Genomic DNA, 27,293 nt, shown 5'->3' on the forward strand with positions numbered 1-27,293 from the left:
GCTTATGCCAATAGGTTAGGAGCAAGTTTACCACCTCTTGGTTGCTCTATCTAGAATGGATGTGTGTGTGTGTCCTTTTTTTCTCCTGATTATGGCCTTCTTACATTTTAGATTACTGACATACAGCAAGAAATAAAATGTTGCAGTTGTGTGTACTGTAGATTTGAGTATGGTGTAATCAGAAACTTGTGGAAACCAGTCCTTGCGTGGAAAAGCAGGTGAATCGTTCCTTCTTGCCTTTCCTTCTGCTAAATTAAAAATTAAAAGTTTTCTCTAGTAGAATATGGAAAACACGTTCAGTGACTTCTACTTACGTTACTAATAAGAATTTGTCGCAATACATTATAGTAACTAGCAGTCTGTAAATTAGTAGAGAGTAATGCCGTTTAGGAAGTAAAATATTCATATTCCTTTGTATCACAATTAATTTCCATTTTTGTCAACTTTATAAGCAGTTATTTTGTCTAGAATGAAAATTAATGAGAAGTTATGCTTGATAAATAATTTAAAGTAACTGCAAAACCGTATTATTGAATAGTTAAACCTATTTAAGATAAAGGTGCAGTCTGGATCAAGGTTCTCTAAACACTTACATTCCATTTCAAGAAATGACTTAAGAGTTTGCATCCCATTGAAATTCCAAGGTATCATTACCCTTCAAAGTACAAAAAAAGAAAAAAATTAGAAGTTGTTTTCTAATAACTGTTTGAGAAATGTGTGCTTGTATTTTTATAAGAGCACTTAGGTATGCATTTATAGCATGCATTTATAGGGTGCACCTATAACATATCAATTTCTTGACTTTTATGGAAAACACAAGGTTTAAATTATCTCATGTATTTTATTGATATGTTTTCTTTCCAAAGTATGCATTGTGTTGAATTTTATTTCCTTCTATGGTATCATAGTGTATGTATTAATAGAATTCTTCCCTTTGGGTTTGTTCAACCCAGAAACATGAATGTCTTGAAAATCATGTTGTTTCTTCTAATATAATGTCTCTACAGGCATTCAGATTCTTTAGTTGCACGTCTGTTCAGTAACATGATTATTTTGAAGGTACACTTCAATGAAACACATTAATAGGTACTGAAAAACAGAGCCTAAACTGACTGTCTGTTCATGTGAGGGTTGTTTGAACGTAACTTTATTTGAACTATACCTTTACATTTCTTGTTGTTTGTTGTTTAAGTTGGGACCATAGTGTAAAATTCACACATACACGCACCCACCCACCCCCCATAAAGCTTACCCATTTGCTGGGTATTTTCATTTGTTCTGTCTTTTCTTAGGTCTTGAGGCCAGGAGACAATTGTCACATTTAATCAGTTAAGGACATAGCTGGTGATTAGCTAGAGTAGGGCTAAGGAATCAAGAGCATTTTAGACTCCATCTGCATCATCTACTGCATCCCACCATCTGAGCACACGTAATTCTCCTTGATTTCATTGCAACTCTAGTGGTGGGTTGACCCTGGTTGGATGCCAGGTGCCCACAAAAGCCACTCTATGACTGCCCTCCTCAGCTGGACAGGGGAGTGAAAATATGATGAAAGGCTCGCGGGTTGAGATACGGTTGGGGAGAGATCACTCAGCAATTGTTGTCACAGACAAAACAGATGCGACCCAGGGAATTTAATTCATTGCCAGTCAAATCAGAATAGGGTAATGAGAAATAAACCCCAAACCTTAAAATACCTTCCCCCTCACCCCCCCCTCTTTCTCGCCTCAACCCCACTCCCAGTTCTCTCCACCTCCTCCCCCCGGCGGCGCAGGGGAACAGGGGATGGGGGTTGGGGTCAGCTCGCCACACCTGGTCTCTGCCGCTCCTTCCTCCTCAGGGGGAGGAGGACTCCGCACTCGGCCCCTGCTCCACCGGGGGGTCCCTCCCACGGGAGATGGTCCTTCATGAACCTCTCCAACATGAGTCCTTCCCATGGGCTGCAGTTCTTCATGGACTGCTCCAGCATCGGCCCTTTCTGCAGGGTCACAAATCCTGCCAGCAAACCTGCTCCAACATGGGCTCCTCTCTCCACAGGTCCACAGGTCCTGCTAGGAGCCTGCTCCAGCATGGGCTTCCCACAGGGTCACAGCCTCCTTCGGACATCCCCCTGGTCCAGCGTGGGGTCCTCCACGGGCTGCAGGTGGATATCTGCTCCACCGTGAACCTCCATGGGCTGCAGGGGGACAGCCTGCCTCACCATGGTCTTCACCACGGGCTGCAGGGGAATCTCTGCTCCGGCGCCTGGAGCACCTCCTCCCCTTCCTTCTTCACTGACCTGGGTGTCTGCAGGGTTGTTTTTCTCATATTCTCACTCTGGTGCTGCGCAGCAACTTTTTCCACTTTCTTAAATAACGTTATCCCAGAGGCACTACTGCTGTCACTGATGGACTCGGCCTTGGCCAGCGGCGGGTCTGTCTTGGAGCCGGCTGGCATTGGCTGTAGCCCCTCTGCTACTGAAAACCTTGCCATGCAAACTCAATACCGACTCTGCATATAGAGATGCTCAGATAGTTGGGACATACAGTTGATTCTCTTCTAACATCTGTAGATTCAGTGCAGTGCAGATCGCTTCAGTGGTTTTTTTGTTTGTCTCTTTCTTTCTCCAACTGTAAAATAAGGATTCTAATATTTACTAGCTTTGGAAAAGAATCTTGAAATTCTCAAAAGCAATTTGAGATTAAATACCTACTAAATACAAATTACTGTTATGTTAGTAGAAGCAAAGAAAAATTATTATTTTTTTTAATGATACTTTAATTGCCGATCACCATATTAGGGAGAGGAAAATAAAATAAAGAAACTTAACTAGTGACTTTGTTTTGCAGGTTCTTTCATGTTGGTGAATACATCTGGGAGATTTGCAGGACAGAAAGCTCACCTCCTTCTGCCCCATCTGAAAGAAAATGATACGCATTGTATTGATTTCCACTATTATGTTTCAAGCAAGAGTGGATCTAGCCCTGGCACTTTGAATATATATGTGAAAGTTAATGATGGTCCTATTGGTAACCCCGTCTGGAACACATCTCTCACTGCTACTTGGAACAGAGCAGAACTGGCAATTAGCACTTTCTGGCCCAATTTTTATCAGGTATGTTTTACTTTTTATGAATTTTTTTTTCTCATAATGGTCACCTGGTTCTTAATCATAATTTTGACTTTAAATCAAAATATCCTTCGGTATGTTTTGTTGATCTTTATCTTAATTATATTTTTGAAGATGATGCTGAATGTTTGGTTTTACATATATGTGGCTGTGTTTATATGTTTACATATATTTATACAACTGTATGGAATGTATGCACGCACATATATGCTTTAAATCTGGATGAAATATTTATATTGAAACAGTTTAGAAATTTTGCCATTGATTTCAGTCAATGACCTCTGTTTCTCTATAATAAATTCAGTCATTCTTTCAGTTAATTAGGGATGCTGGAATTGAATGCCAGTAGATTTTATTGCAGTAGAGTCTTCAAGTTTGATTTAGGTCACCAATACTTGTTGCTTTAGAAGCAGCAAGATTCAATCCTTTGAAACCTCAGTTTGAGTCGTCAGTTTGAATGGAACATCCATTTGTTCTGTCCAGTAGTAAACATAAATATAGCAGTAACTGTTGTAGGAATGGGCTTCTGGTTACATTCATTTGACAGTTCCTTAGGGTGCTGCTTTTCTGTAGGAAAGTTTACAGATTAAACAGTTGTTTACTGTTGTATAGTAGTTCAACAGTTTTTCTCCTTCTTCCCATGAAAATATAGTCTATGTCTCCACAAGCAAGTAATTTGGTGTAATAAAAGCAGACCAAGGCTCTTAATGACACTCTTCTCATCTTCATTTGCAGTTCGGGAAGTTTGGTTTGGATTTTATTTGGTCCCCTGTGCTGAACATTGTCACCGTACTTATGGTTTGAAGCTTCCTGCAGAAAAGCCGTCCCAAAGATGGGGGTTCTTTGACTGCAGACCTCCCTAGGGAGTAGTGTTGTCATTCCATAGTGTTGTTCCAGGGTGTGACAACATCTTAATTACTACATTTATGCCCTGACTACCAGCGTCACGTGGCAGAGAGCCTTGTTTCTGTTCCTGCATGTGCTGTTTAGTGTGACCAGGCTTTTGGTGCCCCATCATATTCTCATTAGGAGTTTGGCAATGTCCACTGCACGGTACCCTGGGGTGTTATAGTGGACTTCTTTCTGTGGCTGCAGCAGCTGATCTGTGAAGATGTCTCAAGTGAACTGAAGCCGTTCCTTTTGAACCCTTTTTCCTCTAAGGAGAAAAACAAGCTGAACAACTTCCTGGAGTCTTTTCCTCTGTGAATGTTTCCCCCATAATTGACAGAAAGTCTTGGTCCAAAAGATGAGTTTGGAGTGCCAGGACCATCTTGTCCTTGAAACACAGATACCTGGCAGTGGGTGCAATACTTGTAGTCCCAAAAGACCACACTCTTTTTGTCTTGCCTCTGATAGTGTGTTCCTAGGTTGTGTAGGGAATATTGACAGGGTCTCCATTTGCATCCAGTGCTCTGCCCAAGGCAGCTAGGAATTGCTCCAGCTGCGTCATGAGGGCTTCCTGGAGAAGATTCAGGGTAAGTTTATGGACATCTCAGCAAATTTCACTTGGGGGACTCATGATGTGCGTCTCCTATAATTGGTCGCAGGCCCAACGTGGGAATACTGGCACCTTTTCTAGAAGGGCAGGCATATTAGCAGAGTTGAGGTTCACCTCAGCATTGTGGGAGAAGCTGTGTACTACCTGCCTCTCTGGAGCATGAGGCTGTATCCTGATCAGAGTCCAAGCTTGGTTTAGCCATACCTTTACATTTCTCAGGGTGAAAGGGCAATGTGTATTTTGTTGCCTGACAGGTTTCAAGGAGTGTTTGGATGATACTCCTAGTCATATGATTTAGTTTTAGGTAGTCCTGTGAGGAGCAGGGAGTTGGACTTGATAATCCTTATGGGTCCCTTCCAACTCAAGATATTCCATGATTCTATGACCTTACTGCAAGACTGTGGACCCCACGTTACCAATTTGATGCCAGTGTTCAGAATGCCCTCCAGTGATGCCAAAGAGCCTTTCTATCTTGACTGAAATAATGAGGACCAGTCTGTGTTGTTAGCCTCGGTGGATGGTGGGAGAAGAGTAGAGCATCCCACAGATGATTTCATGGCTGACATCGGATATAACTCTTGGTGGTTTGTAACATGGGATCTACTGGAGGGATTTGTGAGCATGCTGGGTGGTTCAGGAGTGCTATGTGTGGTGTGTGCACATTTTGCAGACACTGGGTGGATGTATGACTGTCTTGTTCGTGCCTAAGTCTGGACCATAATGTCCTCATCTGGGTTTGGAGTGAATTAGTAGAGGAGCTTCTAATTTCCTGTCTTCTGAAAGGAGTCTGGTTTTTATGCAACAGAACTGCTCTGTGAACTAGCAGTCAGTAAAGATGAGGATTGCGCTTCAAAGCCTCACTGTAGCTCTGAACCAAAATGCTAATGTGGACAGGGGAATTTTAATAGAAGACGACTTGACTCTAACTAGTAAATTTAAGCGAAATTAACATGTTAGTAAAAATAGAGGCAAGCTCTGACAGTTTTAAATGTTATTGATACTAGTAATAATCTGTGTCAGATTTCTAACAATATGATACATCTAACTGATGTCTGAGTAATATGGATATTTGGCCATAGAAATAGAAAGATAACATTTCTAGTCCACTTACTCTTTGAGACCTGCCATCTGGACTGTTCACCCTTATTCATAGGTGGACCCTTATATGCTTGGATGGCGTACTGCAGTTTAGCAAATTGCTGTGCATCAGCTGGTATATAATAAACACCTGAGTCTGTAATGGATTCCATGTGCTCTCTTTGCCTCTAGAAATATAGAAGTTTTTACATAATCTTTCTTTCACTGAGGAGTATAGTAAGTAATTTTCTTTGCATTTGCTGCATATAGTCTGAAATAATACCTGGTTAGGTATTGCAATTTAGCTGATGTGCCAAAATGTCTTATGATACAGTAATATCCATGGCAGTCCACAGAATCAGTGTAAAATAGTGTAACTTCATTGGTTTCACTGTGGATAAGCCAATTTATTCTTGAGGAAGCTGTCTCCATTTTGGTAGCTTATGGTCAATCATCTCCATTTTGGTTGGCTTCATCCTCTCGGAAATCTGTAACGGAATTGCCTCACTTGCCTGGTGACGCAGTTTCTCATTGTTTCTGAACTCTTTTCATGTATTTTCATGCTTTTTGTTCTTCACAGTCTGTTTTGGGGGGAGGCAGGGAGTTAGCTGCAAGCAGCTGGGAGAAGGGCAGGAAGAGGAGAGAGGGTATACATGGATCGTGTGACAATGTGCATCCAAGTTAGGTGAGAGCTCAGATGACTGCATGTATGGTGGGAGAAGGCAGAGGACCTATCTGACAAGTGTCTAGCACCAGATCTGTTTCCTAAGCTGCTATTAATTTGATTCCAGAACTCCGACCTGTTTTGGCACAAATCCGTGTGTTTCTCACATAACCTCCAAAATGTACAAGACTTCCTCCCAGGGATTTTCTGAGGCTGTCTGACCTTATTGAATAAAAATAAGAAAAGTCCTCTAAGAAGATTTTTAAGGAAGATAGGGCCCTTTTTAACTTTTCATATATGAAGGTTGGTAGTTTCCTGATGAGTAATCTTCAGGAAAAGGCTCTACATTAGTAGATGAAGGGACAAAGTAATATAATTGTGTGATATTCTCTGTTGTGTTTTAAATCGCATATCAATGTAGGCATCTGCATGTTTGTGAATGCCTTATAATTCTGTTCCATTAGTGGACACCTACAAGGTGTCTAGCTGCAAACGAAACCAAAATGTACTACAGAACTCTGAAGACAAATTATATATGATAACATTTCAGAGTTACAATATTTATGTAATGCAGGATGCTTAAAAACACAGTGGTGTTGGTCTGTTTTGCTGTTGATTCATGAAAAACGTAGGCAAAATAACTCCCACTGATGGTAGGTGACTAGAAATCAGATTGTGTAGTGTGAAGTGCATTTTAATCCAACTTCTAAAGATGTATTTGTTTAAACCATGTATTATTAACACATATATACAAAGCTTTCAAAAGATTTAATAATTAACTATTTTATTATTGTAACACCAGTTATCCAAGCTTGTTAATACCTTTCATGTTGGGTTTCCATTTAGAATTGACTCTTTAGAAGTAGAGTCTCTGAACAAAGTAATTAATTTCTTTTAGTGTACACTTTTCTTTTTACTAGGTAATTATTTGTGTAGGTTTCACCCCATATGAAAGCTGTACTACGTATATAAATCACAATGATAACTTGCATGTAACAACACTAATTATAATTTAATTACTGTTTATTTAAACTTAAATTGTCAAGTATTCTGGTGATTAAGGATATATTTAATTCCATAATTAATGGTCTTCTAAGTGCTACTGCTTAACATCTATCTGCCTTTGACTTTAGGATATGTCTACATTGCGGTCCAGTTGCTGATTACAGTACAGTTGCAGTAGCATAAGTTCAAGCTGCCAAACACCTTCTGAGGGTCAAAGAACCAGTACAGCTTGTTCTTTTCTGCTGTGCCTCCTGGTCTCTGAGCTATTTGTTTCAAAGTAGCTGGGATATTTCTACAGGAACTGGTCTTCTGTACTGTAAAATCCGTTTAGGAGTGCTCCTCTGAGGGAGCATCGGCTTCCTGTTTTTATCCATCTCTACTGGTCACAGGAGAAATTGTTTGCTCTACTGAGCTATTGTCTACTTGATGCATCTTAAGAAAGAGCATCATGCCATTAGAGACAGCCTGCAAACAAAACAAGGCTTTGTGTAATTACTAAGACCTTCACCCTCCTCCTTGCTTGAATAGAATTAGGATGTACACAGAAAAAGAGGATTAAATGCTATGTAGATTTCTATGGGTAGTGGTGAGCTTTTTTAGATTCTTCGGGAGCAGTCTCAGTAGGTTGAGAGGCTCTAAAATTGATGCTTTGAGATACAGGTAAGTCCTGAAATGGCTGCTCCTCTAGTGAGGAGAGGGTGGTTTTTTTTTTTTTTTTGGGGGTGGGGGTGGATATTTTTAATGTTTTGATTTTTTTCCTCATTTGGGTCTTTTAACAGGTGGAAAATCTGTTATTTCAGGGTTGTTTTCTTGTTTTGTGTGTTTGGGGTGGCGGGAGTAATTTTTTTTTTTTTTTTCTTATTTCCTAGGTTAGTTAATGATTCTCAGACCAATTAGTAGTATTTTAAGTGTATTTTATGTTTTTGAAGCATTGCAGTTTTAGAACTTTGCAATATGCAAAATGCCCCTACTGGTTTGAGTCTGGTGAGTGGCTTCTGTTCCCTGCTCCTAACCCTGCACGCAAGCAATTTGGCACAGTACCGTTGCAAGTTACGCACCGTCCCCATATCAGTTTTTATATTTTTGAATTATTTGCTTTGTACTTTGCTGGGAGTCAGGCATGGCAGCAGTGAGCTGAAACAAATCTTGATTAAATAAAACAACAAACACTGCAGTTTTAAAATCCAGAATGGAATTGGAAGGATTAAAAATAGCTTGCAGTGGAGTAATGCTACTCTCTATGTCACTGCACCTTCTTTAAACATAAATTCCTGTGAAGCTGGAATGAGAAAATGGGGTAAGAGCCTGACAGTAATTCCTGATCTTTTTTAGTAAGGACACAAAGGAGTTACATGGTATCGCTTCACACTGAGATGAGATTAATCCTTTACCATTCTGACACTTTCCCCTGTAAATTAGGAGTTCAGGGAATAAGAAGCAGTAGATCCAACCTACCTTTTCAAATCTGGACTTACTTAAACTTTCATTTGTTTCATAACCTCCTTTGTACATGCTTTGCTTAGAGTTTGGCTCATGCAATGTGCTTAAGTCATCAGCTAGGACAGAGAATTAAGCTTCTTGTGCAGTAAAGGTCAGGCTCACATTCTCATGTATTGTGTGTGTTGCATTCAACTGCAGACATATGGTTCCTGAAGTGGGCTTTGAACTCAAAAGAAACCTTGAAACACATACTGCATTTTGAATCACAACCCTGTGTCAGGCATCTTAAACAGCTCTTCTTCATTGCGTTGGGTGATTTGGGAATAGTTATTTTGAGAAAGATGCGCCAGGGCAAACCGCGTACCTAAATTTAAAAACCCCAGCAGTCTAAAAATGGTCAAGAGTAAGCAGGCGTGTGCTTTTTGTCACATACACAAGGCTTTGTTATTTTCTCCCATCCCTTGTTCCTAAACCAAGAAAGCTTCTGGGCCTTCAGTAGAGAAATGTAAGACAACTGGTTTAGAAATGAAAAGAGAAGAATAAGATTTAATAAACCTTAATGTCAGGAGTTCAGTGTTGCTCACCCTTAAGAGGTTTCTTTGGAGTCTCACGTTGGCAGCAACCACCAAAATGTTAAATATGCTTCAGTGCACATGTGAGTGCTGAATGGTAGTTGTGTAGGAGTAAGAGGTGGGGAGGGAAACGGCATAAAGCAAATTCACAGGCAGGGAGGCCTGACCACGTTTTAGGCAGCTCAAGACAATAAGCTGTGATGGGTTTCTGCAGGACCTGGAAAGGACCAGGGCAGGAACCTCCCTTCATGTGTCTTTGATGAGGGAGCAGTCACTGTGATCATGCCCCAGTGATAAAGCAGATAGTCCTAGGATGAGCCAAAAGGGGGAGAAGAACTCAACCCACAGGGGTACAAGACAGTGCCAGTTTTACGGTGTGAAAGTGTTCCCAATGCCTTGTAAAATATAGTCAAAGAAAGGCACTCTGTGTGGTTAAGTACAGCAGGCGGAGAGGAGAGCGCAGTGTGTGCTGTGGGCAGCGTGTGACACATCAATGCCTACTTACTGGGAGGGGGCAGGGGAGCAGGATTGCAGCCTGATGATAAGTAGCTTTCTTAATACTCCTTTTTCTTGTTTTTGCAAAGTGCTATTTTTAAGTCAAGTAGAGAGTGTTTATATTAGGTAAATCCACCTTTTGACTAGAAGTGTTGTAATTTTGCAACAACAAAGGCAGGAATTTACGGAGTGAGGTTGTGTGGCAACAAAATCTGTTTATTTCTATTGTTCTTTGGAAGAGACAAGTTATCTTGAGTCACAGATTTTCAGCAGTAAGCATTTATGTTGGTGAACAGACCCCCTTTCTTTGTTCATATGTAGCAAGAGGAAGTGGCAGGAATGAAAAGCTAATTTTGCTCTTCACTGAAGCAGGGAGTATCAGGGACAGTGCAGTGCTAAGCTGCTTCTCTGGTTCCTGTTTGGCAGGCCTGCAAGGGGGAAAATGGTGTAAAACAGCTCTCAGGCCAACGTTTGGCAGAGTTTTTCCTGAACAAATGAACTCAGTGTTTTAACCGGTTGTTTCCGGACTGATAAGGTGGTGGAATAATAGGCAAAAAATCTAAGGGCTGCCCAGTCTGATGTTGCTGGAGTGTTGTCTCTATTTTGACTGGGGTCTTTTATATTGCCTGCAGGTGTTGCATAAGCCACGAGGAAAGGCAGAGTTTGGAGGTGGGAGTAAAAATGTTAACTTTTACAAGACAAGCAACTTTTCAAATGTAAAATGATGGAAAAACTAGATGTGAAATAAGTTTCTAGGTTTCATTTCTAGTGAAATTACTAGCAAAACTGATCCAGATTTGTGAATAGTCTAGACATCCCTAATATAAGCTTTTCAATGAATAAATGAGCTACTAGAAGCATTTCTAGTCCATTCCTGAGCACCCTTTTACAGTGTGCAGCACACTTACAAGGACTTTTAGAAACGTGTCATGCGTAGGATCAAATTTTTTTTTTAGTGTAAAAAGGGAAAATGCTTAGTTAAGCAGATATTTTAGTCCATAATCTTCATGTATTAATTTAAATAAAACAAAATACTGGATTTGAATACGGCAGTTGATAGTATTTCACAGCCTGTGAACAGAATGGAAATTATATTACTGTACTTGGAATAGATGTCATGTTCTTTTATATATGAAGTAAAAGGCATATCAGTGATGTCACTACTGGCTGTGGTGTCTCTTTCCATTTACTAAAAATTGCATATATTGTGTCAGAAGAGACCAAAACTTACCATCTTTAAAGTTGATATCAGCTTAGCTATTGCTTTTGATGGAAGCATGATTAAACTGACAATATTTCGATTTTTATGACTTTTCTTTGGAACATGCCCTCTTTAATGACAATAATTGTAATTTAATAGTATGTCCAGCTGGTAATTTCTTGATACATTGCCTAGCTTATTTGTGGTAATGACATTTTTGGTATGTCGTCTGGAGATACAGCAGGATATTTTAGATGACTCATTGAGTCTTTCTCTGTTGTCATAAGCAGGTGTGATACAGTTATTTCAAGGTTGTAGTTCCTGCCTGTGAACTGAAGGAATGGGTTTGTGTTTAGACTCTACAAGTGGTTTTTTTTGTCTGCGAGTGTATTGCAATAATGAAGTACTTAAAACCTCTCAGAGAGCTTGTAGCTAAGCTCCCCTGTTATGAGTTACAGAAATTGAGATGTTCTACTCAGGTATTGCATATGTTTTATTTTCTAGAGCTCAGGTATTTGGTTTTGCTGGAAGTCAGGTAATTCTTTGGAAAAGGCACTTTTATGCAACATTTTTAAAAAATAGTTAAATCCCCATTATCTGGCAGTAATATTTTTAGCAGAAAACTTCTGACTGGTTTGGCTGGCTGCTTCAGAAGTGTGCATGTGCTGATTTCCTCTGGGGGTTTTCTAGAATTTAGCATATTTAAAAGTGAAGAACCTGAAAAAACCCCCTCTGCTCTGCAGTGATGGGATCGTGGATCAGGTAGACCTTTCAGATCTTGTGCAGATCTTCTCCTTATACTGAGTACTCCAAAAGGGAGGTAGTTTTGGGTTTTTTTTTTAGATAAGTTATATTTCAGTAAAAATGATAGAGTTAACTGTTTTCTTTCTTCTTAACAGAGAAAACTCAAAGCCACTAGGGAATACAGGAGAGAAATCAGTAACTGTGCCCAGCCCTCTGTGTTTTTACAGGCGGGTCTTTGCCTCCACACTTAGATTCAGTTAACTCAATGACTTTCTTAGTGGCAGCATATTTCCCCTGGAAAATTTTCCACTGTTTCTGAGACCTGGCTGTCTGCTCCCTGTTCTTCACCACTGTGTTGTAACATCCCTACATAAACTGCAGGTTCCTGGGTCTGTACCACGGTTCTCATGACCTACAGTCTTTCAGATCTTCTCTGTTTTGAATAGGCTTGGTAGCTCTTCAGGAAATGGAGCAGTGTCCTCCTTCTTCCAAGGGCACCAGCATAACCATTTTTTTCAGAGAACATAACACAAACCAAGAACATACAGCTGTTTGTCACATATGTTAATTGAGAGAAATGCTTGTTCTTTTTTCAAAGTTCAGTGAGTGAAAACAGGAGCTGCATTCTGGGTCTTGCACTGCCATCAAAACTTAGGGTTACTATGCGCCCATCACCTCTCTCTCTGTATTTCCATTTCAGGGCTGTTAAGATGAGGGTAAGAATGATCACGGTTGGAAAAGCTCTTTCAGGTCTTCGAGTGCAAGTTATTCTTGAAGAGCTTCTGCTTTTTTCTTCTTTAAGAACTTATGCTTCCCAAGATAGTTCCCAAGACCAGTTCCACCAGGAGATTTTCTTCTTTGTAGGCCAATCCATACCTGGTTCACTCTGTTGCTGTGGATCAGCAATATCAACTTTAAGTGCCATCAGAGTGCCATCAGGCATTTAGAAGGCCACAGGCTGGGTCTTGTGACTAAGCAATCCTTTTCTTGCAGAACTTGTTTCTGCAAAATTTGTTTTGTGGCTTTCGGGCTTTCCTCATTGCCATCTTGTGTTTTCTTATTGCTGCCTGGTTCATCTAGGGGCAACGTTGGCTCTGTAGGTTGAAATTTTTGTGTAGACAGGAGGCAGAACTAGAATGACAAGTATTTTTTTCCTTGCCAGCCATGTGGAGTTAAAGCCGTATTTATGGCAATTTCACTACAGTGAGATTGGGAGGGAGAAATGGACAGAGTTTAGGAAGATGCCATCTGGGAGAGAAGAATAGGATTGGTGTCCACAGATAGAGCAATGAGAAAGATGGGAGAAGGTAGAGGCAAGAGGTGGTGAAGAATTTGCTCACCTCAACGTTTGTTTTAAAATCAGAATTGGTGCTCTGCCAATGTTTATTCAGGACCAGGTAGCTGTGATACAATATTACAGGACTGTATGTTACCCTTGTGACATGTTTGCATTCTGTATCATGCTCTTTCTGCTGAAATAATTGCAGTAAAGGATATGGTATGTGGTGTCCTTCTGCACCTGTTCCAAGGTCAGGTACAGCATATGTGTGAAAAATAGTTTCTAAAGTTTGTCTTCCTCAGTGTACATCCTGAGGCTAGTTACAAGAGACAATTAGAGTTAACTTTCCAAGCAAAAGGGAAGTACTGAAAAAAACCAAAATCACAACCTGGATTTGAGCATGAACTTCTTGAGCATTGGTTTGGAAATTACCTGCTAATGTTACTGGCATATTTTCTACTATTCCACATAAACATTCTTGGGATGTTCAAAGCTAAGGCTGCCAAAGTTTGGAGAGGTTTACTTTTGAGTGTACTTAATTCAAATGACAAGAACGGTCCATTTATTTTGTGACCTGTTTATAGCCATTAAACAAACCTTAGCAAATGGATCTTCTTTACTTAATTCACTACATTTGGTGGAAGATTAAGAGCATGGAAAATACATTCATGAAAATAGGTATGTTTGTGTCTGATACTGTGCAAATCTTTGTATACTGCAGAACTGTAATTTTTTAAATAAAAGTAGGAGTTCACTCTGCAAGAGAAAGAATTGAAAATAAAATACAAATCTTAATACTTAAGATGATTATTAGGTAACTACTTTGGCAGACTAAATATTGGGGGGATTTGGTTATTTCTCATTGTGAGCTATATATGATCGCACTTGTAAATCTCCAAAAATAGTATAAACATGAGAAAATGTGATTTATGTTCTGGTTAATTTTAATGAAAAGAATAACACATTTTGAGGTTTTTTTGATTGTATTTTGTTTTCAAGGTGCTCTCAACATGTTAAAAGAGTTGATGTATTTTTCCATAACAAAATATTTTTATATTCCCTGTGTTACAAAGCTGCTAACTGAAATTCTGTTTTTGCTTCTCAGGTTGTTTTTGAAGTGGTCACTTCAGGTCACCCAGGATATGTGGCTATTGATGAAGTAAAAGTTTTAGGACATCCATGTAGTAAGTACCTACCTGCCATTTTAAAGCCAGCCCCCTAAAATGAATGTGCCACTATGCTTCAATAAATGTGGAGCAAAAGATAAGGAAAATGTCAGAAAACAATGTCACTGCTATAAATACAGGCTGAGTATGTACAAAGTGTTGCTAGCATTTGGGCACCGTACCTTATTGGCTCTAGAGATATCTTATAAGCACCTTGTGTACAGTGCTTGGCATGAGCCACAGACCCTAACTGGGCCATCTAACAACTCCTTCAGAACAAGTCATCAAGATTTGTTGACTAGTTTTCTATCTGCATCAAAAATTCAGTGCAGCCACAAGCTGAGACGTTAGTGAGAGCAGATGAACACCACAAGAGCTGAATATGTATGACTATTTTTTCCAAGGCTTAGAAGGAAGAAAACTCAGTTGGCTGAGGGCTGAGGCTTTGCTAAGCAAGGTTACTTAGGGTACTTCCCAAGGTTCATGGCTCAATTTCTGCACTGTTTTCCTTCCTTATGTTTCAGATATGTTTCCTTATCCCATTATTAAGGATATGTAAAACTTTACTATCCTAAGTTCTTTCAAAACTGATGTCAAAACAAAACCTTGTAAATTAAAGCTTTAATATAGTAATCCAGCTGTAATTGAACAGGCTACTTAAATAAATGATTATTTCACCTATTTGCTATTTGTTAAATAAGGTGTATTAAGATCATACGTGGAATTGTAGGTTGTGATCTTATTGACCAAATGACTGAGTGGGGAAAAAGAAACCAACTTCTGTGTAATTGTTCACCTTCCTCTTATACCACATTGTGCTTGTGTGAATTCTTTGTGGCTTGTAAGAGCTGTGATTTAAGATAAAAAGTGTTTTTTCGGTTAGTACCAGAGAACCTCATAAAAATGGTTTTAGTGTTAGTGGCAAGAAGACACAGACATTTCTTCAAATACAGAGACAGCTATGCAGAATCAGCAGCTGTTACTTCTGAATCACTTAGTTCTAATAAACACAGCAGGCTCTCATGTTGTTACACAGTATTTGTGCTTCTACATTTTGAATTTATATCTTTGGTTCAGGTAGGACAAGTCTAAAGCAGCATTTTATCAGCTTACTAATTTTTCTTACACAGATTTTGAGAGGTTTGATCTGTGCACTTATACCAATCAATTCTCAAAACCTGCAAGTAGCTCTTCTTAATGTGGAGACTGAGTTACACCCCTATAGCGCGTAGAGTTCTAACGTGACAGTGTTGAAAAGCAAAAGCTTTAATGAAAAGTTCTTTGATGAAGTAATTAAAATGCTAGAAATTGAGACATCAAACCAGTTACATTGTCTACAAAAAATGGAAAAAGTGTGAACGTTGGAATAGAACTACTGTGTGTCTAAAATTTTGCAAGACTCATAATGCTATTCTTTCTGTATATTGCCAGAAAAAATACGTTTGGAATGATTAACTCTTTAAACAAAAATTTAAATGGGAAAAATATTTGCTAGGCAGTTGTCTGGGTAGTATGGACAAAGACCAAGCAGAAGGCAAATTGTAAGCACGTAGAACTGAAAGGGATGGATTGGGGGGGGGAGGGGGAGTGGGTGGGATTTTTCAAGTTTGTGTGTGTGTGTGTTTGCTTTTAAAACCTGATGCCCCTCTCCACTTAGGTCATACCTGACAATTCAGACAGGCTAGTTTTCCAGAGTTAAAGACTGAGGAAAAAAAAACAAAACAACCAAATAAAAGCAATGTAAAAAAAAAAAAGTCACTGAGAAATGGGGAACTTACTGAAGAATTTAACTTGATAGTCAGACGTGAATAGTTTGAAAGACAGACAAGAGGATGACTTTGGCCTAAAGTCTGTCTGTCCTAATTGCGAAGTGTTTAAGAAAAAAAGCAGTATGGCTAATAAATTTGCTGTAAGGACAGCTATCATTAAAAGATTTCCTTCCATAGTTAGATATTAATTTGGGCTATTTTATTGCGTCTCCTCCTTCTTATACTGCCTTGCACTGGAGATATTAAGTAACCTTTTCTTGAATTCTGGTAGCTGGCTATTTATAATTCCTTAAAACTGCAATTTCTCCCAGTGATAAGGTCTTTTAAGAAAATTCTATCAACAGTTTAAACGGTTGTGATGCTGCTAGAAAATGTACATTTAGTTTGCCAGTTTATTGCTAGTACTAACATTTCCATGTCTGAAAGCAATGTTTAGATCCTGGCTTATCTGCTAGTATAGACAGTGCAAAAAGTCCCCTTGTCTGCAGAAGGATTTGAATGGTTGGGGAATACTGCCTTTTCAAGGATAAGTTTCTGTATCAAATTTGTATGTTTTTCTGTGTCATGTGGTTGACTCTTTCCAGTAAAACAAAAATGCACATGCTATCTTTCTTCCTTCAGTGGACAAAGTTCTTGTTTGAATACCTATTTCATTTGTTAGATTATTTGTAGCCATATTACTTCAATTTTTACTGGGAGTGTTTTCTCTTTCTAAATGAAAAATAAATGTTGGTATGGAGAATGCATTGTGGGTTTTTTTTTTCTGCAGTGTTGTTGAAGAGAATTGTATTTAAAGAATACAGCTGTAGTTGGTGAGAAGTGTTATGTTAGTATTTTAGCCGTTTGGTGTGCTACATTTCTAAGGCATCTCCTCTATAGACAGTGTACCTGGTTAAAAAAAAAAAGAAAAAATATGTTCCCTGATGACATCACTCAACTTCTTACTGTTTTGTCTAGTTGGTAGTGTAAGTATCTAATAGGTTTTTGTTCAAAACATAATTAGTTTCCAATATGATCTTTATTAATAGAGTGTTATTGCAAGAGGTATACTGAGCTAAGATAATTTACACAGCAGGAACAATTAAATAGCACCCTTCTCTTCTGCTCTTTCCCTGGTATGGAAGTAAACCAACCTAAAATCTAATGTGTAGTCAGTGATTTGAACCTTTTAAAGCAGGGCTATTTCATTTGCTTGGTGTACTATTCATAGTTAGTACTTCTGTGTTGCGTAACTGCAATACTTCTTCTTCTTCCAACAGCAAAAACTCCCCATTTCTTGCGTCTTCAGAGTGTGGAAGTCAATGCAGGACAATTTGCTACTTTTCAGTGCACTGCCAATGGTGGAACAGACTCAGGTGACAGACTCTGGTTACAGGTAATTTCTTTATTTCGTAATGCTCTGAGATCTGGGGGGAGGGGAGTTCATACTCTGAAAAGAATGTAAAACATGAACAATAATAGGGCTGTCCAATTCATCAATATTAGATTTTAGAGCACCTTTGAACTGCTGCATAGTAGGCGTTCTGTTGTAGAAAATGATACTGGAAGATTTTCCTCCCTTGTTTCAATGGGATGCCTTCTTAAAAATAAAGGTACTGGTTTTTGTTACATGTGGCTGTCATGAGTAAAGGCTAAATCCCCAAGGAAGAGCACATGGCTTTTTTATAATGTCTATGCGGACTAACTGCAACATTACGCATAATAATTTTCTCAGCTTACCTCTGTTTCTGTTTAGTATTTTCAGCTGAAATTACATTCTTACTTTTTAAGTCTGGAGAAGACCAGTATGACCGTCAAATCTGACCTTCTGTATTATAGAGCCAAAGAATCTTACCTATATTCATTGAATCCATAATTTTTTACTTATTCAGTAATATAGCTTCTAGATAGGTGTCAGATCTTGATTTAAAGACTGTCTCCAACTTGTTTTCTTTCAGTAAAGACAGTATCCCCTTATCCATATATGTAACCTTGTATCAAAAACATGCATCTTACTTGATCTCTTTAGTAATGGGGGTGCAAGTTTAACTGTCTTGCTGCCATCATTCCAGATTTGTCTGTTCTCTACAGCAAACAATAGTCTATATTTGGACTTAGCATTAGGGATAATACCAACCTCCAGATCCCTATGCTTTCCATACGTGAAAAACAACCTGCTAGAACTGGGTCTGTGAGAAGGAAATAAGGGTGCCTAAAACAGTGCCTAAGGAGATCAGTCAGATGAAACTGCAGTATGTGGAGAAGGAGGGATAGGAGAAATTGAAGCAACAGTAACAGGTGGGACTTAGAGATTAAGTTCTCTATTTCTGTTGTTTAAATGATTTCAGACTTTTACTATAGTTTTTCTTTCACATTGCACTTGGTGCAAAATTTCGTCAAGCGTTTTGGAAATGATTCATTTAAGTGTGACAGGTTAAACAGCTGAGTAGTTATAAGAAAACTGGCGCACAAACAATTAAGTAAAACCACTTGAAAAGCAAAGACTCCTATTTATCTCTATATGAATGATGAACTGTTACGTCTATCCAGAACAAGCCGGATCAAATACAGCAGAAGGGAATGGAAATCTCCTTTGTTTTTATTTGGGTTTGCATGGGTATTTTCAACCTCTGTGCTGATATAAGGCTGATATTTCTCTAATGCTCCAGCCCTTTAAAGCCAGTATTACAGTGTTGTATTGGTAGAATTAGACTCCTGTGTTTCCTAAGCCACTGAAATTTTTTGAGAGAATGGTTTTTCCAGTCATGGAAAGAGTTTAGCACATACTGGAAAATAATAGGTTGCTGTTTCATCAGTGATGACCTTTCTAGAACCTTTGAACTCTTGCATAATGCTGTTGTATAAAATTGAAGGTAGAATTCAATATAGGGAAATCCTGATTCCATTTCCATAGATTTCAGGACAGTATAATTTCAGCTTTAACTTTTTTTCACAGAATTTAGGACACAAATTCTTTGCAAGGCTGGAATGTAATTTCTTTATTTTAGAAAATAAATATCCGTCTAGATTTTATGAAATATAAAATCGTTCTTCTTAACAGCAGTAGTGATTCCAGAATATTTGCTGAGCTTGGTTAAGTGATTCGTTGTTTATACATGTTTATGACATTTTTTTTTTTCCTCTACGTGAAGGATAAGGAAGTAGCGACAGATTGACTTCTTGAGGAATTTTGTCTTCCTGCAGGGCCACTGTTTATTTATCCTGCCCATGCAACTACAGGTACCTCTGGTAATCAGTCCAAGGTTGTGCAAATTCCAGGTGTGCCTTTTTGTAAGAAGATTTTAAAACTTGACAGGACTCCTGGATAGCTTGGATTTATTTTTGTACTTGTTTGCCAGTTTCCACAGATGTCTGCTGCAACTTACAGTGGGACCTATCAGACAGCTCCATGTGTGGGATGTTGCAAATCAAGGCTGTAAGATACGGTTTCCCAACAGGATTAGCTATATTTTAGTGTACTAGGTCACTATGGGGTAACAGATCCCCAGACCTTGCAGTTCGCCATCAATCGACTGAGACCATCTGGTTTCATGGTGTGTATTGAGGAATTTTGTATATCTCATGACGCTGTCGCAGGACCATGAGTGCAATGCAGCTATCTGTAATAGCTGTCAGAAAACATGGTATCTTCTACGTCATAGGACTGGTTAAATGGATGTTAAAGATGCTTTCATTCCTGGTAAAAGTAGAACCAATATTCAACTACAAAATAACTTAATAAAAGACATTCGTATGTACACTAGAGCCAGAATAAAATGATCACCATTCTCTGGAGATATTTGTGCTAGCACTCAGGTAATAGGGATTCAGGTTTTAGTGGTACTACAAATGCGTCATGCAATCTCTGTGATATGCCTAGCTTGTCCACCAGTAATATTAAGCCCTTTCTGCCATCCTTTTGGCAATTTGTTTCCTTAAATTAATAAAACCTTAAGGGCAAAACATAGTAAGTAAATAAATAAATACAGGTATGTGATTTTATCAGGGGCTTCTCAGCATTTCTGCCATGTAAGTCATATTAGGAGGCCTAATCTGTTTGGATTTGGCGATCCCAGAATATCGTGAGATAATTTGCTCCCAAATGATTTCCAGTACCTGTCATTTTTTTTTTCAGATTCATGTTGTTAGTCTGGAGTACAGGTAAATTGCCAGGGTGAAATCAGTGACATTTCTGTCTGTTTCCAGTAGTGGCAGGATGTAGTGGCAGGATTTTACTCCTGTACCTCAATCTCTTTTATATAGTACCTTTCAGCTTGTATGCAGCAGAAGACTTCAAGTTTAGTAGTACACATTTTTTTGGTGAACAAATAGTTTACTTTTTACAGTCTGTTAGACTGTGAGGGATATATGTTCCTTAAAACAAATAAATAATTGTAACTTGGTTGGTTATTTTGGTATCCTTGTCTTTGCTGAGTAGTTGTTGGAAACAGCATAGATGTTCTTAGTTTAATAATACCCAGGCCTTGAAACAGTCCTAAGTGAAATCATATTTTATTTCCCTCCTTGTTTTGGGGTTTTTTTTTTGCTTTTCAAGCCTATCCCACTCTTATTCCCTATGGAATATGAAGTCTGTTAATTTACAGAGTATTATGAAAGTTTTTGCAATTAAAAGGGTGATGGGGGAACCACAATTCATAGGTTAGCTGCCCAAATTAGACCACTGAGCCATGAAATTTGTTTCATGATGCTGTGATCAGTATTTGCTCTTTCAGAAAAGGGAAGACAGAAAGCTGTTTACCTATTCCAGAGTGCAGTGCTTTGCAAGAAAAACATTTTTCCTGATCCTGCTAGGCAGCCACGCACTCTAGTGCATGAGCTATGATTGCAAGCTTGTGAGATAATTTGACAACAACTTGTGGGTTTTTTCAGTGATATCATTGCAAGTTAAAGTCAAACGAAAGGACTCAAGAATACAACACAGCCTCATACAAGCTTGTTTTTGTTGTTGTAATTAGTGTCCAATTAATAAGGTCACTGGGTAGATTGTATGTTTATGAACTCGTGTCCCCATTAGCTTATGTTCTAAACATAAACATACTTTAAAAATAAATGTGATGACACTAATGAAGGATGTTTATAAGTAACAGATGTGTCCCATCTGCTTATATTTTCTTTATCACATCTGTGGACAGCACAGGTTATTGTCAGTATGGGATGACTCTTTCTGTTCCATTGAATGATTGAACAAAAATGCCATTCCTGTGCTCTATCTTGTGTTCCCACTGTAAGGACTGTAGCAATTGCTGTAATTTTTTTTTAATTAAACAAATTCCCTTTGAAGCTACAAGCTCCAGGAGTTGGTAAGATAAAGCACTAGGCACTAAAGGAGCTGGGAATCCCAAGGAATGGAAATAGACTTCAGAAAAAATCCCAAACATTTGTAGGTGGGAGCCAAAGTTAGAATTTGGAAAGAAATTAACATGTGGAACACAGAACAGTTAATGGTCAAGTGAAGCAGCTGAGACAATGTCTTCTGAAAAACTTGTGCTGGTATTAGCATTTAGTAAATTGGCACAAGAAACACAAATCTGTATTATAGCAGAAAGAGGATAAAATTCTTTTATGGAAGTAACCTTCTTTTGGTGCAGCCTAGAGCATTGAAAAAGCAAACATTTTGCTTTCCACCAACACGTTTGAGCCAGGAGTCTAAATTGTAGCTTGCAAATTAGAAGGAAGTTTAGAAAAATATTTACTTAAAAACAGGTAAATTTGTTCCACTGCGAGCCCAAGGTATACACATACATAGATTTTCTTCTCTGCAAGTGTTATTAACTTTGAACTGTCATGTATTGAATATTTACATAGAGAAAATACTACATTTAATGGTAACTAAAATTAAAATTATTATGAAGTGAAAACTGCTTAAATATTAAAATATTTCCAAGGCAATGTTTGGGAAAAGTTGTGCCTCTGCAGCCTTAAAAGTTTGAACCTCTTGAGCCTACCTTTTTAAAGCTACATACTAACATCTTGGTTTTTTTCTGTAGAATCCCCATCTCTTTCAGTATAGTGGACATACTCATTTGATGAATAGCTCCTAAATAAGTGGGTTCCTTCACACAAGTATATTTAGGGCTTCACTTTGCTTACTAAATACTATACAAATCAATTCTGAAAACAGGTTTATTCATTTTCTAGTGGACTCTTTTCTACTAATCTTAATGCTTCAAAATATTAAGTTGTTTTTGTGGGATGGATTGATATAATCTTCAACAGAAACACTAAGAAACAAAAGCAAAATGTATCCCTTACTTTTGGAAATAGTGTCTGAGACATCTGGACCTGATTCTCTGCGTGTAAGGCACTGAGCACTTTCCATGCTCAGTGTCTGCTGATGTTAGTTGCAATAGCAAGCGGCCAGTACTTTGGGGAATTGACTGCAAAGACCAAAATTAGGCTTCCAGAATATCAGCATACAGTTAGAAGAGTCCTGGGAAAAGTTTAAGTGAAGTTGCATAAGGTCTCTGCGACAGAGGCACATCTGTTAAATTATGGGATCACATAGATTCTGCAATTGGCTTGTTTGTTCCCTAGCTTCTCAGGCCTGGCTCCATCTCTTCATTTTCCCACCCCCGTCTGCTGCTGCTTCTAAGTTGCAGCTGGTTCATTCAGTTCCCTCTATGTGCTACTTGTTCTTAGAACAATCTAAAGTGTGACTTCAGCGAAACTGCTGTTCAGAAGATACCCAGGTATCATGAAATTCCATTTTAATATCAAACCCAATCTTTTAATACTAATTTCTAAAGATTTGTTGTAGCATGACTAAACATGTGGCAGTTGTATTTTTCAGAAACTTGTACCTTGACTCATTGTGGGTAGCCTTTCTTGAGAGAGGTTCCTCAAACAGTGGAAAGCTACAGTTGATGAGAGAAGTCATCACTTCACAGAAGTAATATATTTTTCCTAGCCTCATTCTAAAACGTGGTTGAAATTCAAATAATTAATTAAAAAAATAATTCTCGGACACATAACTTTTATTGCAGAAATACAGACCTAAGAGTAAAAATTTGTTGAAGGCAAGCAAATAACAATAGGATCTCAGGATATGTCTGACAGCTATAGGTAAGCATCATCATCAGACTTAACAATAGCAGGAGACTAATGGGTATTCTCTGATAGAAGGGGAGAGGGTGAAATCTTTCACACCTATGTGTTGTCATTTAACCCCAGCAGCAACTAAGCACCACGCAACTGCTCAGTCACTTCCCCCACCCAGTGGGATGGGGGAGAGAATTGGAACAAAAAAAATGAAACTCATGGGTTGAGATAAGAACAGTTTAATAGAACAGAAAGGAAGAAACTAATAATGATAACAATAATAAAATGACAATAATAATAATAAAAGAATTGGAATATACAAAACAAGTGATGCACAATGTAATTGCTCACCACTCACCGCCCAGTTAGTTCCTGAGCAGGGATCCACCCCCCCAGGCCAACTCCCCCCAGTTTCTACACTGGCCATGACATCACATGGTATGGAATACCCCTTTGGCCAGTTTGGGTCAGCTGTCCTGGCTGTGTCCCCTCCCAACTTCTTGTGCCCCTCCAGCCTTCTTGCTGGCTGGGCATGAGAAGCTGAAAAATCCTTGACTTTAGACTAAACACTACTTAGCAACAACTGAAAACATCAGTGTGTTATCAACATTCTTCTCATACTGAATCCAAAACATAACACTATACCAGCTACTAGGAAGAAAATTAACTCTATCCCAGCCAAAACCAGGACACTATGGTTTATGCATGCAGAATGCATGCTACTTCATTTGCAGCCAAGAAACTAAGAACAGTATCACTGTAATGGCCTGTCTTCTCTACCCTATGTAAACAGTTTGTTACCTGTTAATAAGGGATTTGGCTTTTCTTCTTGTCTTTCCTGAAAGCTGTCTTTCACCTAATTCAGTGTATCTTTTTTTGTATCTTCAGTAATCTTTTGCTGAAGGTATGAAGAATATGAAATATTTTATTCCTCTACATACAAAACTGCAAAACCTATACGCATTATTTATTATTTATTCACACGAAGAGATACAATCCTGTGTCAGAGGGAGTTCTGGAAAGCAAATTGTTTTCCTTAGGAATACATGCACACACACAAATGAGAGATATCAAAAATATCCTTGTGAGAATGTAGAACAGTGCAATGACTCCTAGCAAATTATGAAAATAAAATGTATTTATAGGATATACAAAATAGTTTGTGTGTCTGTGCATATGCTTGTTTATGTAAATCACATAAGGTATCCCAGAAGGTGAACTCAAGTCCTGGAGTTTCATAAGAATTTTTTGTTATGCTGTAAACTCTCTGAGGCTTTCACATAATTACTGTTTTCATTGCTAAGTCTGGAAGCACTTGAGGAAAAAATGTTTCAGCCATTTTTGAGTACTAAGATAATGAAGCACTATTTTACCTGTTAAAATTAAATCATATACATATGTAACAACTTAGTAACACAAACAGGTGGATCTATTAATGTAAACTGTACAATGAGATAGGCCTAAAGATGTTCTTTTGAATATTAAAAAAAAATAGTTTGGGTTTGATCAGTAGGTGCTTTTGTGTACTACGGGAGTGCAGGAGATCATTCTTCCTCCTGCTCATAAATAGCTCAGTCTTCTGAGACTCATCAAACCACCTTGTGCATAGCCAATTGTCCTGAGTCCATTGACTTGAGAAGAGCTTTAATGACATCAACTAAAGATTTTGCCAAGACTACACACATCCCAATGCCTGTTCATCCTGATGTGGGGTTTTTTGTAGATAACCTGAGATGATTTTACTGTTAGAAGGATAATTAATGCCCTGTGGGAAGGAGCAATAGCTGTTACTGAATAAATGAAATTTAAACTTTTTTAAAAATACAGGTATTTAATATTATTTCCAGGTTTTGGTATGTTAATTTCCTTGTTTCCCCCTCTCCACTCCAGTATGCCTTTCTTGCAGTCAGTATTGTATATTTTCCATTAATTGTCATTAATCAGTTTTAGTTGCTTTTCATTAATTGCATAGTAATCTTACTATATGACAGAAAAAGTTCTATGAACAGCAGAATATAGGAGGCTTGTGATGTGTGTCCTGTTTGTGTTACCCAATGTCTAAGGAGCTGTGATCTTTGATGAAATCTTTTCCTTCATTATCTGCCTTAAATATGAATTGTCCGATGCCTATAATACACTTTAGCTTATGTTTTGGGTAACTTTGCAGAACTGCAGAGCTGTGCTGTTTATTTTTACAGACATGGTAAGAACTGAAATACTCCTTCAAATTTGCCTGGATTTTGTTGGGAGGCTTTAAATTCTTTGAGGAGAAATGAAAAAGTAACACATGTATGGATGGTCTGATATTCTTACCAATTTCCTTACCTTAGGCTAAAAAAGAAAGAAGGAACAAAACAAAACAAAACCAAAACCATGTTTATATTTGACTAATAGAAAAACTTGTGCACATGTTAACAATTATATGTAGCATTCATTATGTATACTGATTACACTTCATAATGGATAATAATGCATTATAGAGACGAATCAGAAGTACTGTTTAGCCTCTTTGTTACTGACCTGGATGCTGATAGAGTGCACCTTCTGCAAGTTCACAGACAATACAAAGTTGGGAGGAGTGGCTGATGCACCAGAGGGTTGGGCTGTCATACAGAGGGACCTTGACAGGCTGGAGAAATGGGCAGAGAGGAACCTCATGAAATTCATTAAAGGGAAGTGCAAAGTCTTGCCCCAGGGAAGGAAGAATCCCATGCACCACTACACACTGAGGCCTGAAAGTAGCTTTGTGAAGAACCTGGTGATTGTGGTGGACAAGTTGACCATGAGCTAGCCATGTGCCCTTGCAGCAATGAAAACTAACAGCCTCCTGGGCTGCATTAGGAGGAGTGTTGCCAGCAGGTCGAGTGAGGTGATACTTCCCTTCTGCTCAGCACTGGGGAGATGCGTCTGGAGTGCTGTGCCCAGTTCTGGGCTCCCCAGTACAAGAAAGATACGGACATGCTGGAGGAGAGTTAAGGGACTGGAGGATCTGACATACAAGGGCAGAGCTGGGACTGTTTATTCTAGAGAAGGGCAAGAATCAGGGGAGATCTTGAAGGGAGTAGAGATGGCAGAGCCAGACTCTTCTCAGTGGTATCTAGTGCCAGGATAAGAGGCAGTGGACACACGATGAAAGAGAGGCAATTCCACTTAAACATGAGAAAAAAAAGTATTATTGTGCTCAAACAGTGGAACATGTTGTTTGGAGAGGCTAGGGAGCCTCTGTCCTGGGAGATACTGAAAATGCAGATGGATGCAATCATGAGCAACTTGCTGTAGTTGACCCTGCTTTGAGCAGGGGGCTAGGACTACATGATCACCAGAAATCTCTTCCAGCCACATTTACGTAATGATTTAAAAATCATTATTATTGTCTGTAGCATTTAGCAACTTTACTGATAAGGAAATACTGAAATAGAGTTTCATGGGTGAGGTGAGATGTGTGCCTACATACACATGCTTTTTCAATAATTGATTAGATTAATCTTTTTTCCCATTTTAACCTCTTGGTTTGTCTTTGAATTTCTATTTCTGTCAGTTTACACCTCTTATTTCTTACTTTACTTCTGTCGATCATAAAGGAAGAGAAAGGAAATTCTCAGCAATAAGAACACACAGAGGAAACCCAGCAAAGCAGTTGGGATGGGGTTTTGGCTATCAATGAACACTGACCTATTAAACCTCTGATCACACTCAAATTCCAGCAGTTTATGTGGGAGGAGTAGTATATTGCTAGGAGAGTGTTGGAAATACAAAATCATCTGTTAATGCAGAGGCTGTAGTCTAGTACTGTGTATAAAATGCCAGTAGTAGAGGAAGTGGCAAGAAGAGGCTCCTTTTCATATGATTTACAAGTGTGAAGTAAAGAAAATGCAAATAGGTACTTTGAAGCATCTGTGGAACAATGCATTGTTACCTGTATATCCCTGTTCCTTATCACTTACATAATTTTTACAGCATAATTTTATAAACATCTGCGTACAATATTGTGTTAGCTAGTTGGGTTTATGTTTATTTTAACTCTGAGTTTTAATTTGCACAAACTGTCACAATAATTTTTTAAGAGGCAAACTTCAATTTTTCTGATTTTCTGAATTTTAAGAACTTTGGTAAAATGTGATAGAAGGATTTAGTTTAATTTACATTTTCTCTTTCCCTAAAGAGAGGCATAAGAAAGAAATGTGACAAATCTCACCTTTCTAAACATTAATTCAAACTTATAAAATTTTAAAGTAT

General features: G+C 38.5%; 1 protein-coding gene across 15 annotated transcripts in view; it reads left to right on the plus strand.

Moving 5' to 3' along the window:
- Nucleotides 1-27,293, plus strand: part of PTPRM (protein tyrosine phosphatase receptor type M) — a 505,106-nt gene that overhangs the window by 159,358 nt on the left and 318,455 nt on the right. For all 15 annotated transcript variants that reach the window (XM_030011784.1, XM_030011791.1, XM_030011783.2 and 12 more), the window contains 3 exons: nucleotides 2,829-3,094; nucleotides 14,190-14,268; nucleotides 17,279-17,394. In XM_030011784.1, the coding sequence (XP_029867644.1) occupies nucleotides 2,829-3,094; nucleotides 14,190-14,268; nucleotides 17,279-17,394 (461 nt within the window). The remainder of the gene's footprint in view (nucleotides 1-2,828; nucleotides 3,095-14,189; nucleotides 14,269-17,278; nucleotides 17,395-27,293) is intronic.

Source organism: Aquila chrysaetos, chromosome 4 (genome assembly GCF_900496995.4).
Source record: "Aquila chrysaetos chrysaetos chromosome 4, bAquChr1.4, whole genome shotgun sequence".
Lineage (NCBI taxonomy): Eukaryota > Metazoa > Chordata > Aves > Accipitriformes > Accipitridae > Aquila > Aquila chrysaetos.